The sequence below is a fragment of the Petromyzon marinus genome, chromosome 27 (assembly GCF_048934315.1).
Source record: "Petromyzon marinus isolate PM22_M1 ecotype Great Lakes invasive population chromosome 27, UKy_Petmar_22M1.pri1.0, whole genome shotgun sequence".
NCBI lineage: Eukaryota > Metazoa > Chordata > Hyperoartia > Petromyzontiformes > Petromyzontidae > Petromyzon > Petromyzon marinus.
This window is the reverse complement of record NC_133693.1, coordinates 6342040-6357802: the sequence shown is the minus strand read 5'-3', so window position 1 is coordinate 6357802 and position 15763 is coordinate 6342040. Positions and strand designations below refer to the sequence as shown.

The 15763-nt window shown below is 47.6% G+C and overlaps 1 protein-coding gene across 2 annotated transcripts; it reads left to right on the top strand.

Moving 5' to 3' along the window:
- Positions 1 to 2854: 2854 nt before the first annotated feature.
- LOC116946609 (F-box only protein 43-like) lies at positions 2855 to 14720 on the top strand. Of its 2 annotated transcripts, XM_032961684.2 has the most exons (7): positions 2855 to 3127; positions 4029 to 4084; positions 5475 to 7090; positions 8441 to 8641; positions 9002 to 9110; positions 9593 to 9817; positions 10170 to 14720. In XM_032961684.2, exons 3-7 carry the CDS (start codon positions 5502 to 5504, stop codon positions 10416 to 10418), a joined length of 2373 nt encoding a protein of 790 aa, XP_032817575.2. In that variant the 5' UTR covers positions 2855 to 3127; positions 4029 to 4084; positions 5475 to 5501; the 3' UTR covers positions 10419 to 14720. The 2 variants fall into 2 exon arrangements, with proteins under 2 accessions (XP_032817575.2, XP_075926164.1); XM_076070049.1 differs by lacking the exon at positions 4029 to 4084.
- Positions 14721 to 15763: the final 1043 nt, after the last annotated feature.

Genomic DNA, 15763 nt, shown 5'->3' with positions numbered 1-15763 from the left:
GGGTGTCCATTGTATTGTGAGAGATGAGCATGTCAATGTAAGAAATTTGCTTGTAAATGTAAGCTCGGAGAGAGCTCAGAAAGGAACATCGCCACATGGAGGTGGCAAGCCGCTATTTACTATGAGCAATAACGCTATTTTCACAGATGTCCAGTAGGTAGACCACGGCTGATGATTAATGAATACTGTAAAATGTTAGTACATTCGCAAAGCAGGTGAAGGTTGATGTATGTGGCAGTGTTCGTCTGATCCGGTTAATTATTTCTGAAGATTACGTATTTGTTAATTTTAAATCGAACGTGCCGAATTGAAATTAATATCCTTGGGGCCGTCCATAAATGACGTCACGCGATTTTGGACGATTTTTGACCCCCCCCCCCCCACCTTGTCACACGGCGTCACAAATAGTCAGACCCCCCCATCAAATATGACGTCACAAAGCTCTGCCCCCCCCCCCCAAAATATATATAAAGCATGCTTCAAATCGCTTTAAACTATTGTCATTGTAGTGTGTATTTAATGTGGCGCTGCACTCTGATGTTGTAGGAGAAAACATTGATTAAAAAGTCTATTTAATTAAGTAAAACGTGTTGTCTATATTTATTTAAAGTTGCGCATTTTGATGTCACATCACATTTCTCAACCCCCCCCCCTCGTCACACATCGTAAAAAATTGTCTGACTCCCCCCCCCCCCCAGGTGCGTGACGTCATTTATGGACGGCCCCTTTTTATAATGCACGAATTTTTCGATGCATGTTGGATGCGCCTAATAATCGATTTAAGTATATTAATAGACCAATTAAGTGTGCAGTGGTTGTTAATTTAGTAAATCCCCTTTGTTTTAAGCGTTAAAAGCGATGTTTAACATCATGAAACATGCATCGATACTATGCCAGAAAAAGTTGCTCATTATCGATTTTTTTTTGCCTCTACTTTTCACGAATATTTTATCACACCACGATAGATTCACATCAAAACAGATTGCACACGTAATCTCTCCAGCTGTGAAATATAATCGCACTCGAAGCTATCGCTGAACAGATTTTAAAGATAACATTTCCACAATGAGATTCGTCGAAATCGAATCGATCGCAAAACGCGAAATCGTTACGTTCCGCTGGAAACAAAACACGTGATCTTTCCCCCCATCCTCCCTCTCTCTCCTCCCTTCCCCCTCTATCTCCTCTCTCCATCCCACCCTCTCTCCTCCCTCCCCCTTACCACCATCTCCTCCCCCATCCCTCTCCTCCCTCCAACAACAACTGCCATTCGCCACAAAGTGGCGGTGACATCACCACGACGCTTGTGCCAGGCTATGTGCACTGGCAGGAGGTCACGGGGCAAACCCAGGTGCCACGGGTTGACTGACTGAGATAACTGAGATGACTGGCTGATGCGCAACCTGTGTCCCCCACTATGCCAACGCCAACTCGCTGTGCTTTAGCCATTCGGCGATCCGCTCGTTGTTGTGAGCGTCGCTCCTCCGCCCTCCATTTGTTGTTGGAAGGCGACTGCTTCCAACTGCTCAGTTGCGTCCTTCACGAGCCTCCTCCACAGAGGCCGATCTTGACACCGCTGGTACCAGTCATCGGCAAGTCCATTCAGCTCCACGTCCTCCTGTACCACGTCACTCCATCTCTTTTCTAGCCCGTGCTGTGCCTGTTTAGCCCCCTCTATCCGGCCGAACAAAGCTGTTTATGCATGCGGTGACTGGGCTTGCGGGCTACAGGACCCAGCCAACGCAGCCTTGCCTACCGGAGGATCTCACCGATGGGACTTTGCCCAGATCTTTCAAGGATTTGTGAGCTCACACAATCCAGTCTGGTTAAACCCAGGATAGATCGTAGGCAGACCAGCCTAAATGTTTCCAATCTGCGAAGATGTTCCATTAGGGGGGGGTCCACGTTTCGCAAGCGTGGAGAAGGGAGGGAATGACCGTGGCCGAGAAGACTTGAAGCTTCGTGCGGAGCGAAAGACCAGGCAGCTTCTACACAGCGTTACGCAACCGATGAAAATATAATGCCGCTCGACTGATTCTGAGTGAGACCTCTGCTGTCAAACCGGAGCCGGTCATGAGCACACTACCCAGGTATGGGAAACTCTCCACTATCTACACAAATGCCCCATCACCAATTGGGAGGTGTGGGTGGGTTGCCCGATGGTACAAAATACCCAGGCAGGTGCTTAGTTTTGGTGGGGCTGATGGTAAGGCCCCACCTCTGAGTGGCACGCTCCAGTCTCAGCAGCAGCGCCTCCAACTCCTCCTCGGAGTGAGCGGCAATTACCAGATCATCGGCATACATAATATGCATACTCTGGTTCTTTCGGTAAAGTCACGTAGGTGGGAAAACGACAGCAAGAACATTTTTTACATTTTGATTTAAAGCTTTCGTGACTGCAGGGATTCATATTCTTGGTTCTTTCGGTAAAGTCACGTAGAAGGGAAACAATAAAATAATAAACATAATAAAAATAACATTTTCCACTGAAGTGGGGGAGAGATACCGTGGTAAGAGGTTATATAGGTAAGAGAGGGCATCTCTCTCCCACTTTAGCAATCAATTTTCTTGCTGTGGTTTTCTCACCTGATGCGATCGAAACGTCGTGATTTAATTTATTTTTTATATCTACGTGACTTTACCGAAATAACCAAAGAGTATGGATCCCTGCAGTCACGAAAACTTCAAATCTAGATTGATACATAATATTGTTGAACTCCCCCATGCCTCCCACCCTCTCTCCCCCTCCCCCTCCCCTACCCACCTCCCCCTCCCCTACCCACCTCCCCCCTCCCTCTCCTCCCAACGTGGCAAAGATATTTTAAAAGAGGGCGTGTTCGCGGTGTGTGCGCGCGCGCGCGGGGGGGGGGGGGGGGTGAGTACCGCGATCCCATTGGTCCGTTCGCGCTAAGCCTCGACCAATCGCGCGCTTTGGATACGGAATTTGAAATTTAACGGAAGCGGCGGGGCGCTGTTTAGAACGGAGCGCGGCAAAAGGTCCCGGGTTTTTTTTCCTTAGCGGTGCCGTCTAGAAATTGTTTTAATATACTGTTCTACTAATTCATCGGAGCGAAGTGAACTTTTAACGCAAGTTGTGTGTTTTTTTACACCGCGTAATTCTGACGAGGTAAGACAACGTTATTTTTTCAAACTTAATATATAATTGCTGAACATTTACCTCAAGACGCGAGTCGGTCCGCGTTTGTTAACAATATGTTAGTCGGTATCGTTACTTTAGAACAAACCTTGCATGGGTGTATTCACGTTAACTTGTTAAAGGGGTAATGCATATACATATATTTTACGTGATTTATTATACTGTTCGTGGATGATGAATGTCCTGGGTTCGTAAAATACGATACACGTGTAGTACAGGCTCAAGTGTATTGTACATAAATAATATAAATAGATGTAATCATGTGTTTGTTGATTAGTTTTACTTACTATCGTTGTTACGGTCAATAAGTTGTGTGTTAAACTCTTAAAGGACAGAGTGGGTACGTACACTGATGCACGTTCTACTGTACGTGGTGCCCGCCATTTGTACTGTACACAATCGTCTATAATTATAATCCAAGTTTAGCAAAACGTTATGCATTGTTAGGTATCGCAAAATGGGTTGGTCTCCACTTGTCATATATTATAGTGCAAAACGTTATCACATGGATGTTGTAGCGTGATTAGCTGCAGTCGATACATGCGTTTTAAAGTAAACATTAACGAACATAGTGTATGTTTCGTTTACTCTGCATACGTGTGTATAAACCACAAATAATATAATAATCATACGTAGATAATTAAATATATTTTTCTTCATCACGGGGGGGTTAACCATACTTCACCGCGCTGGTCAGTGAGGGCGGCGGGGGTTGAGAGACCAGGTTAAGATATCATCCCTCGCTCCAGCGCTGTCCTCCACCTGATGAAGGCCGCTTGCGTTGTGGCCGAAACGTCGTGAGAATTTTATCGTGTTATTTTATTTAATCAATTTATTATTTTATTCTCATTCTACGTGACTTTACCGAAAGAACCAAAGAAGATATCATCCCTCCCCGGGAATCCAACTCAGGTTGCCGGCTTCTTGGTACGCAACGTTATTCACCGTACAACGAACTCGCTTGATTGTACAATGTTTACATCACTTGTACCTGATTGATTTGTGAATTACATTGTCGTCATCGTGATGTAATTATCGTGATGTAATCGTCGCAGTGTAATCGCCAGCGTTTATTCATTTCGATTGAAAGCATCATAAGAAGCCTCTTGCAAATTAAAGAATCCCCGACAGATTGAAAGAGTAATTGGATAAAATATAGGATGATCCATTTATGAACGTCCCACTGAAATAAGAGAACCATTGAGAAAACATCACTGAATTTTTCCCACCAATCATAACACGCTTAATAGTCAGCTCTTGACCAAAATCGCTATTAAATAAGGATACATAACGCGTGTAATATTGTAATCCTGAAAGGTTTACAAGAGCGTGGTTACGATCCTTGAGTATTCGGGTGATGTGGCTTTGTTTAACGTCCTGGAGCAATTAATATACAAACACTAACACCACCACGCCAATTATCATTATTGACGTGCTTCAGTCTGTGCTGATGGTTGTAATAAATAAATGGGGTCTCCGATATCGGCACCACGTGTAAGTTATTTTAACACGTAGGCTTTCGCGACCAACATCATCCATAATGGAGGTTAGATAGTGTAAATATATAAATATGGCTTAGGTCTCGCAGTTATATAAGTATATATTTACGCGATCTAACCCAAAAAAAACCTGGACATGTAAGTTAATTAGCACGTAGGACATTTAAATCCGATAATAAATTACCGCATTGCCAGCTGATCTGCGAAATGTATTCCGCAGCACTGATCATCAAGCCTAAGCAGAGTAAATCTATTGCAGTTAAAGTACGGTAGTTCACTCCGACCCAGCCGCTGCTCGTCAGCGTTACGATTGGCGACCGGAGTCGGCTCGCTCACTCCGAGACGCTTGGCCCAATCGGCTCGTGTGCACTAGCAAGTGCAAATTGGAGCCTGGTAGGGTTTCGGTGGGACCCTTGTCTGTTGTGGAAAATGTAATAATGCTCGTTGCGCGGGCAAGCCCCCGCGTCCCAGAGGCGCCGAATTTGAAATTTGAGGCGCCAAAAAAAAACCAAGCGACGTTAAGTCTGTAGCGGCGGTGTTGCTATGGGTTAGCAACGCCATCGCGATTCACTCTGCACGATCTGAACGTACAGCGGTGGGGCTTTGTTCATGCACCGTTCGACCTGCCTGCATTATATTAAGGACCCGTTTATTGTGCAGTAATATATATTTGCAGGGTTAAGTTAAAATACAAATTTTCCTCTCCTGTTTGAGTGTTGGATAAATCTGAACAGCAGACTAAAAAGCAATTGTCTTTTTCATATGGCTACGCATTTGTTAACCCGAGCGCATTTGTTGCCTCTTGTATTTTTGTTCAGGCAACGTGGACGAGAGGGTGCTCCAGAATGTCATCGAGGCCAGAGTGGCTGGCTGGGCTGGCCCAGCGGGCCCCACCACGTCCCCAGCCGTGCAACTCTTTGCCGGCACTGACCCGTGGAGGGAAGCGCGAGCCGAGCGTGAGCCCCAGGGCCGTGATGCAGCTCCCCGTGGCCAAAACGCGGCGGCCTCAGCGCTCCAAAGCGGTCTCGCGCCACAACAGGGATGATGGCATCAAGTCCGACAGGACCTACAGCGATTCATGCAGCCACACGGACCTGAGTGGCCTTGACGAGGAAGAAGAAGAGGGCTTCTGTGACGATGAGAGGTGTGCGCTGGACCGTGCGGCGGTGCACGAGGACTCGGGCCTGGGCTCCAGCGTCACTAACGACAGCAAGGTGTCCCGTGAGGCAGGCGACGAGGGGTTTGATGCTCCGGGCAGCTCTGTCAGAAGTTGCCCGGGATCAGGCGCGAGAGTGGTGGCGTGGTCCCGAACGTCCATGGACTTGGACGACTCTCCCTTCCTGCCGGCTGTGACGAGCAGCTGGAAGCGCGACGAGGACTCTGGGGATTCGGCGAAATCCCGCCGACATACCTTCGCTGCAGGGGAGCATAACACCCTGGATGAACTTTTGGGCAAAAAGGCAGAGGCCGTCGAAAGCGGCGTGGGCAAGGGGACCGAATGTGGTGGTGCCGTGGGCACGCGGCGACTGGACGCGTCTGGCCATGGCGCCCTCCCCAACGCCAGTTTGTTCTCGCCGATTATGGAGAAACGAGACTCTGGAATCGGACTCACGCCGAACTCCTCCATCCTCGACTACGACGACGGCGACACGAGCGGCCGCGACTGTCTGGATGGTGCCCGCGCCTCGACGTCGCTCTCGCCGCGATTCCTGAAGACGCCGCAGCCACACCGCAGGGGCCGCGAGCGCGGCGCCAGTTCCGTGTTCCGCACGCCGGTGACGGCGCTCACGCGCACGTTCAACCTGGACCTGTCATCCCCCAGCGGTTTGTGGTGCTCTCCCTCGCCGGGCGGCAGGGACGCGGTGCCAGGTTCTCCTGTGGTGGACGACGACAGCAGCTTCCGCTGCGTTTTCTCGGAAAGGCGTTGCATTGTTACGGAGGGCGGCAGCGACGCGGACGAGCGCGGCCTGGACGGCTCGGGCGACGACCTGACGCCTGACCTTTGGCAACGTAGCCGCAGACTCGGCCGCTTGCAGCGCCTCTCTACCATCCGCGAAGGCGGCTCCCAGTCGGACGCCGATGACGGCTGGGCGAACGTACCGGTGGCGCGGCACGTGGAGGAGGCGGCGGCGGCGGCGGCGGCGTCCGGCTCACCGAGCTGGCATCGAGTGGTGAACACGCGCAGCCAGCAGAGGGTTGTCGCAGCGAAAGACGGCGTCGCTGGTGCCGCGAGAAACGCCGCCGTGCACACGCCGCCCCCGTGCGTGTCGCGTAATGCCACGCCACCGCCCGCTGGGATGGTGAGCGCCAATGCGGTGCTCACGCCCGCCCTGAGGCTGCAGCAGGAAGTGGCGTGGCGGTTCTGTCAGGGCCTGCAGGAGACCACGCCTGTGGGGGCTTCGGATAGAGCATCGACGTCAGTGTGGAGACACAGGTACCCATAGGGCATCGTGATTCTCCAGCGCTGTTAATGTTGTTTAACGGTGATCTTGACAGGCCACTCTAAGCAAATTTCATCTATTAAGATCGGTGCTTTTTTAATAGTATTTTAAATTTTCTAATTTCATCCCAATTGAGCTATTTATGGCATGTCATAAGACATAATCCATTGGTAACTTGCTGAGCAATGCACCTCTTTGTGTGAAAGAATTGCTCACGGAATCGGATACCACAAAGTTACCTCTGGTCCACATAGTGGGGGGGCAGCACTTTCCCACCTGTGCTATCACTGAAAATTTTTGAAATTCTCAGTGCTTGGAATTGTCAAATTTAGTGAACAACCAAATTTCTTGCTGTGTTTTTTTGTACAGTCTTTGGTGGAAGAACCGAGATCAGGAACTCTCTGCCCTTGAGATCCCAGTTTTATAACAGGCAGCTGCCTGGATTACAACCCCAGGATATCAGCAGTTCCAGCTCCAAGTTCTGACCAGAGCCACCCAGTCACCGCCTAGAATAGATATTTTTTTATGCTAAAAATACGTGAATTGAACCCTACCTTTCAGGATTGACTCTTAACACTCAACGCAAAAGATTTTCTGCTGTTACATTGAGGCAAGCGGAGCGAACAGAATTGTACTAAAAAGTCTGAAGCAATCCAAACGAGGTAGTTAAAACAAGACAAAAAGGGAAGATAATCAGATCGGGAAACATGAATTGTGATATTCAGCAGATCACCATGGCTGGGGTAATGCCAACTAAATAAAGTAATCTATGTTTTATATGGAGCGTCCTTTATTAACCCTGCAAAGCATCACTATGCTGCGGGTCTCAGGTGGTCATGCAAAAAAAATCTGTCTTGTGTTTAGTGTGCTTTAACAAGCAGGTGTGCTCGACTGTTTAGTTTGGAAGCGTGGATAACATCCAGAGGGCTTGCACTTCAGGGGATTGTTTACAATAACCACATTTTATTCTCAAAGCGTTTAAATTCTGCTGGACTATTTGATTTAAATGTGGGATTTGGAAATCATATTAAGAGAACTTACACGTGAAATACATAAACGCTCAAAAAATAGTCATCTACATAAGGCCCCTGAGGCACAAGGCAGCAGCAGTAAGCATCGTTGGCTCTGCTTTAGTGATGATTCCTCACATTTTTGGTGTGTACTATGAAACTATATAATCCACTTGCATTTTTAGTCTCGCAAAAACACATACAACCAACCAGGCGGTGACTGGCACTGGTGTCCTTATGGTGGTTGCTCGCCGGACAATCGCATTGGAACGTGCCACGTGGTTTGAACGTTCGCGCGTGCTAATTGGTTCTCCCGTTACTTTCCAACGGCAGCCCCGCGCAGCTCAATGACTTGATGAAGCAGGCTCTCGCATCCGTGCCCGTCGCCGTGAGGGACAGCCCCTCGCTCAAGCAACTCATTGGCCGTAAGATGGGCTGCAAGTTCATCGACATAATCGCCGCGCTGGAGGAGAAGGGCCTCAAGTGCGTGCTGTGCCAGCTGCTCGGGTACCTGTCGGCGGCGGACCATGACAGGTACGCAAGTGGTGGGGCCCATGGGAGGCTGCCCTGGCCACAAGAGGGAATTAGCCATTTAGACTCGCTCCCCCTCCCCTTCCCTATGGTCAAAGCAGTTAATTTACCATACTTTACCACACTTGTCAGTGCCGGTTGGTGAAGGGTCCCCAGGACTGCTTTAGATATTGATTCTCACGTATGTTATCTGCTGCCAGGTTCATTGTGTAGTGTGCCTACTCCTGTGCGACTGCTTCACCACTTCTAATAGCAACATTTCTATTTATTTGCCCAATAAAGTCTCAGAACTCGGGACTACTAACTCTGTTGTGGGGACAGGTGAAAGGCACACGTGGCTAAGTGGTATGTGTTTTGCGGCAGGTTGCGCAAAGTGAGCGCAGTGTGGCGCGCTGTCGTGGACCGGGAGCGGGCGCTGAGGCTCTTGCCAGAGGAGGAGACTCCCAAATCGGTGCCCATGATCTGGCACAAGGTACGTATGGGGGCAGTGAGTGTCAATGACTCCAGCTGCTTAGTGTGCGGCAATGAAGAAGTCACGTCATTTACGTGAGGCTTGAGATGATTTTACATTTATTGATGTGAATTGAAAGTAATCAATTCTCAGAACCGTGTTATAACAACGCAGTACAACACGGCAAAATCTGAATGCAGTGATGTCAGCTGTAACCATGCACAGTGCTCCATAGGTGGCACTAAACCCATTCTACTTAAAGCATAAATTAGGAATCTTTATTTATCCTGGAGATGCCCAGTAGGGGCGGGTCAGTAAGTTACAACAACAAACATTACAAAATAACGATAGGATTGCAAAGTAGGGAAAAGATCACATGACAATCAGCCAATGACCATATTCAGCCATGATCCATCCACTGAAATCTACTGCAGTGGGCAGCAGTGGAGACTTTCGTTGTGGGTTGCTTGAGCGTAACCTCGTTGCCACTCTTCCCTCCCCAGGAGAACGTGCTAAACTCGTCGGCGGGAGAGGACGTGGCTGGCACACGTTGGCACCAGGCGGTGCGGCCCGTGCTGTCGGCGGTGCAGTGCATAGGCGTGAACGCGGCGACACTGCCCAGGGGCAGTCCCTTGGCACCGTCCGGCCAAAGCCTCGCGACACCATCTCCCACGAATAGGCAGGCATCGAGCATCAGAGCAATCAGCCAGCACGAGCGCTTCATGGCGGTATGGAGACACTTATGATGGGGGGGTGGGGGAAGGCGACAGTGATTCTGTTATCTGATGAAAAAATAAGCATAAGTTTTTCCCCGTTTTGGCAATAAAACAGGTGTTAGGATGTTCATACACCAAATAGATACCTTTTGCAAGGCATCAAGCCTGCATTAACCACACATACTTGTGGAAAAACATGAAATATTACTGTCAATTCGCCTTCATTTATTTTAACTCGAATGCTTGACGTTAAATTCTATCAGGTACGGGGAAGTAGAAACCAGGTGCCTCCACTTCAGATACGATAATACATCTCCTTCAATGCTTTGTCTTCACGCCCTTTTCTCGTCGTCCATCGCCGCAGGTGGGCCGCACGCTCTACAGCGACGAGTTGCTGCGCAAGTGCCCGCGCTGCCAGTCGCCGGCGCGCTTGCGCTGCGCGGAGGACCGGGCGCTGTGCACGCGAGAGTCGTGCTTGTACGACTTCTGCGCGATCTGCTGGTGCTCGTGGCACGGGGCACGCCCGTGCAGTCCCGCGCAGACGGCGCGCCGGGGGCCGGCGGATGCGCTGCCCGGCAGCAAGCAGAGCAAGCGCAACCTAAGGCGGCTGTGACACAGGGCCCGCGGTTGGTGGCAGTGGGGAGGAGTAGAGCTGCCAACTCGGACGGTTTTTTTTCTTCCACCGACGCTTTTTTTTTCCTGTTTGAATGCGCCACACCGGCTATGGTCACGCCCACCGCCACCACGCCCCCCCCAACCTGGAAACGCCTGTGGACACGTGGAGTCGACCAGGTTAGGTCTTTGGACTGGGTGCCTGCGTCGCCTTCGTATTGTTGGCCTCTCAGCTAGGTAATTGACTGCTTTTATCGAGGACTAGGTGAGAGATTGAGATGAATGCCTCTATTGCAAGGGTGACCTGGGTAAGCTGCATTAGTTTTTGTATGTAATTTTTTTCTGTTCACAGTTTTATTGCAAATTGTGGTGCAATATCACGTGACAGAGTATCCATTCGTAATTCAGAGCAGTGCCTATGTATGTATGTTGAACGTCTTTCGCACCGTACGTAGCCAACCATGATAATCGTGGTGTGGGGGGAAGGACGACAAACTAAATACAAAAAGCAGTCCTAAAGGAATGAGTTTTAAATTTAGAAATGAAAGAACATAGGATCCAGCTGCTTGTGAGATCCCTTCAATTGATCTCCTAGCCACACAACCAGCACGCACAACACTTCTTTATCGCACGTCCTGCTGTAGAGATGTTCATCGTATATCGATCAAACCGAAATGTTTTATTCTCAGAGCTTGAAATTAGGAAATTATGTGAAAAGCCAAATCTAATGATGGTTTTCGTGCAGTCATTGGTGGCTGGCTGAGACCCATCAGCTGGCTGCACATGAGAGCCCAGTTTAATCATGGGTGGTTGGAACTTCCGTTTCAAATCCACAATCAGTAATACCGGCCGCAATACTACAGAACCATCCCACCTACCTCCAAGGGAGCCACCATTGAGTGGCACAAAACACTAGGTTATTTGGGTATTGTAGTGAAACATATGGTTGAAAACTGCACCAAATAGTACCTGGCGGAGATCTGATGAAAACAGGTGTTTTACTATATCCTGGTGCTTATTTTAGGAGGACGGAACCTTCATTTAACTTTTTTTAGCGAAGTTATGGGAGAAAAATGGAAATAATTGTTTTGGTAAACCGGATGATGAGAGAACCCCCATGTCTAAGTGGGTATTTGGGCATCTGTATTCAACGTTTGAAAATGCTCATATGCCCAAAGTCTTAGTTCAGGAAACAATGTATCTTGGATATGCCATAACGGTTGGAATGGAAAAATGCTACAACCATGGAATTAGTACATCCTCATAAACGCAGTCTTTATCAGTGAATTGGACTTGAGGAAACACAAATGGCACGTTGATCATATTACAGACTTCCACAAATAACCTAAGAGGTGTGAATGCGTCATCTTATTATTATTGCGATGCAACAATCCAACCAGTACGTGAACATGGACTGGTATCATTGCTCCATCTCCTCCAAGGTTATCTCTCTCGGACCCTTTTCCTATTCCTTGGTTGCCAATCCATTCCTATTCTTGACCATTGTTCATTATCCTTTCGAGCAAAGTGTCAAGCCTGCTCAAGTCCGCGTTCTCAATAGTTTGGGTAATGTCATTAGCTTGGCCTATGTTCTCTCATCCCCGTGCTGCCCTTTCTGGCTCCCGATGTAATTTTAAGCTTGCAACTCGGTTATGCAGTTATGTTTTCGATTCGCTCAAGGTAACATGGATCGTTTCTTCGACACTCTGCCTTCACCATTATTATGCGAGTGTCGGTGCGGCAATTTTAAAGGCGGCTATGCGAGTTGTTAGAGGCTTAGGAATTTTCCCTTCCTTGCCAGCCCGCGGCTGTCCTTCGTAATAACCACTGACATGTCATTTAAACAAATAATTATACCTGCACCCCTCCATCACCCCGGCTCAAAGCAATGCAAATGCTAGGCCTCACTGCTTTTTTTATACAATGTGTTAACTTACCTGTGCTATGCATTATTTGCTGTACATATCAGATTATGATGGCAAACGCGGTTAAATGAAGTGAATGCCAAGGGCTCATGAATTTCGATTCCACCTATGAGATGGTCACCTCCTTTCGCCAAATAGGTTCAGAAGGTGGCATTTTCAGGAAGAAAAAATCGAGGCCTTGTGGTCTAACGAACGTGAATATAATGTGAATCGCAGGCTGCGTGTGTACGCACGCGCCTCCGTCTCTGCTGCTCCCATCGCGTGGCTCGGCTCGGGATGGAGTCGGATTTTAAACCGCATCGCTGAAGAATTCCTGGCGCCGACGTGCAGAGGGGAAGTTGGCCGTGTCGTCGCGAATGCGTTGGGCAGCTGCCGCCTCTTTTGCACTGGAAAATAGACTGCACATCTGTCGGCGCCGTTTTGGTGATGCTCGCGGGATGAAAAATACTGCAACGACCACAATCGCGACCGACAAACAGCGCCTTTGCGCGAAGCGTTACGTGGAATAGAACGGTGCTAACGCGGCTGTCGTTTCCGGCGTGGCTCTTTTGAGCACGGAGGAACACTGGGAACGTTTGCCATCTTGCCACGGAATACCGTCACTTTATTAGGAAGAATTTCTTGATTGCAGTCGTTGAAGTGTTCTCTGTCATTGCCTCAAGGCCAGTTGGTGGGTTATAAGGTTAAGAAACTTGATGGTGGCCACCCGCTTGGCACGGTGTTACTCACGGTCGTGCAAAGCAGTTGTTATGATTACCCGCTGCGTAGCCGACTTAACGATCCACCATCGCCCCGGCTGTAGCTGGCGATAATCTCCTTAAGAGCCATCTACTGTCACAGTATATAGGCTGCGGACACTGGACAAAGTGAATGACACTGCACACGATGTTAGAAATGTTCAAAGGGTGACGTTCTGAAGGGAAGTTGACATTCTGAGCCCTATCTGGAGCAATGAAGACTGATCAGCATTGGAACTGATGTGCGTGTATATACAGCACTGTTTTGGCAGTCCCTATGTAAATCGCAGCGAGCGTCACCCGAGGTGCTCAGGATAAGCATGACACGTGAATTAATGCTTTATGTATATAATTCTGCAATCGTATTCGCATGTACAGTGTAAACTTGAGCTTTTGTATATGCCTAGTTAGTGTTTGTAAAGGTTTTTCATCTGAATTTATGGTTAATCTGGATCATCTGGTTTCTGTCTACAGAGAGGTCGCACGCGCAGCTTAATTTTCCCAAGGTCTTGTTTACAATTTTAACGCAAATTTTAATCCCATCGACGACGAATATTTATTATCAAGATGCTGTGAATGGTCCAGTGCCTCCCACGTAGTTACTGGAAAAGTAACAACTATGAAGCCCCATTTTAATGATCAAATATATAGCCAATCGTTTTAATGTTAATGTCCACACATGGCTCATAGAATAACGGATTAGTCATTTTAATCTGTTCGTTTTTTATGATTAACTAGTATTCCCTCTCTGACACGTTCCGGAGATGCTGATGAATAGCAAATGTCGCGGATAATGAAAACCTATCATTTTAATTAATTACCTTAAATAATCAATCTCGTCACTTTATCACATTTTTTTATCGTCACATTCTCGCATTAACATTCTTCCTCGGTCACTTTATATCATCACTTTGTGTCTCTCTCGAAGCGTAGCGTTCCAGATGCGATTCAGCAGATAGCCAAAGTCACGGACAACACATTCGTGAATGGCGAGGAAATGCTGTATTTAATATTGTTGAGTCGACTTCAGACATTCCTGTGCTATGTGCCTTATACGCGTGTGTGTCTGAGACCGGCAGTTTTCCATCTCCAGCCTGCATCTCTGTCTTGCCAGGTCGACCGACCCTTGTTCCTTCTCAGCTCGCCCCACTCGGCCTTTTACGTGAAAGACCATAACAAACCCTTTCAAGTGAAACCGTTTATAATAGTTGTAAAATTATATTGCCCACCGACCCTGGGGTCGATCAAAGCTTTGCAGCATTTGAGAAATAAGTACGTTTTGTAACCTTTTTCTATGCAATGATTAGTCCTATCGGTTGCAATAAACTTGCTTATTTCTCTTAATGTAAAATGGATCTGGAGGCAAGGATTTGGACTTTATTTGAATGGTTGGACTTGAAGCTGAAAAACTGCGAGTATGAAAGCCCACTCATGTAGGTCTAACATAACCCTATTATCAGGGAAATTGACACATGGTGAATGTATTTTGTATATTTTTTACAATCACACTTTTTTGTAATCTGTTTTTTGTGTTGCCGTGTGCTCAAAGAAATCCGAGTGAAGGTTTTTTTTAATGAATTGATGTGTGCTATTGTTCCTTAATTTCCAGCGTGCAGTTTTAATAAAGTGTCATTCATTTACTGTGGTGGTAATGGTCGTGAATTGTGCAATATCGACGTTCAACAATTCCCAGAGCACACGTGCATTAATGCGTCTGTGGTGGTCTCTAATTAGCATTATCTTCCACTCTTCCTGATTTCTTGCCGATGCCATCCAGCGGGAACCTCCAAAAGCTTCTGATCTCGTTCCGCCATAATAATAATTTACATTTGTAATGCGAATTTCATCCAAGGATTTTAATGCGCCATCTAATGTTCTGTCGACCTCTCCTTCCTTCCATCGGCCTCAGTTCTGTCTCCTCATAATCAAGGTTTTTGGGTTAATTGGCTGTGTCGGGTGGTGGAGGGTTACGACACATTGATACTTATGCGCTCTAACCCAAAAAACGTTTATTATTTAATGTTTCACTGTAATTTGCATCTGTTGTCTTGGTTTTAATTCTCAAATCTTCTGATTGATCATTTCGTCCCTCGCTACGTTCGAAATCATTGCTTGCTCTGGCATCCTTATATGGAATAAGCTAGATGTAAGCACAGTTCTGATATAAACAACATTTTCACTGGTGGAGATATTTTCAGGGCACCTGATACACGCACACTTTGGATTAAAACAGATGGACTTGCTTGCAAAAGGTGCTTTTATCCAGCTTATACTGAAATACTATCATAACCCGTTATTACTGAAACATAATTACATTTCATTGTTTTAAACAATGTACCAATTTTATATTCGGTAAACTTGACCGCAGGTGCCTTTCTCTTGCAGTCGTAACATCGTCCAGCAGATGGCGCACTCTGACAGCCACAAGCAGCGCTTCACATTGAGCAGTGCCAAAGGTGTACATTCCACATTCCTGCGGCGGGGGACCTGGATAAATCGGACAGCCGCTGGTTATCTGTATACACCAAGTGGTTAAGCCTGACAATGTCCTCATTTTAGAAACCCCAAAGGAACGGACGGTAGTGATGATGCCAATGCTGCTGGAAATGCTGTTGCTCGTGACGTTGATGAGGATTCTGCTGCTGCTGGTGATGATCCTGCTGATGGGGTACAGTCCATGACCC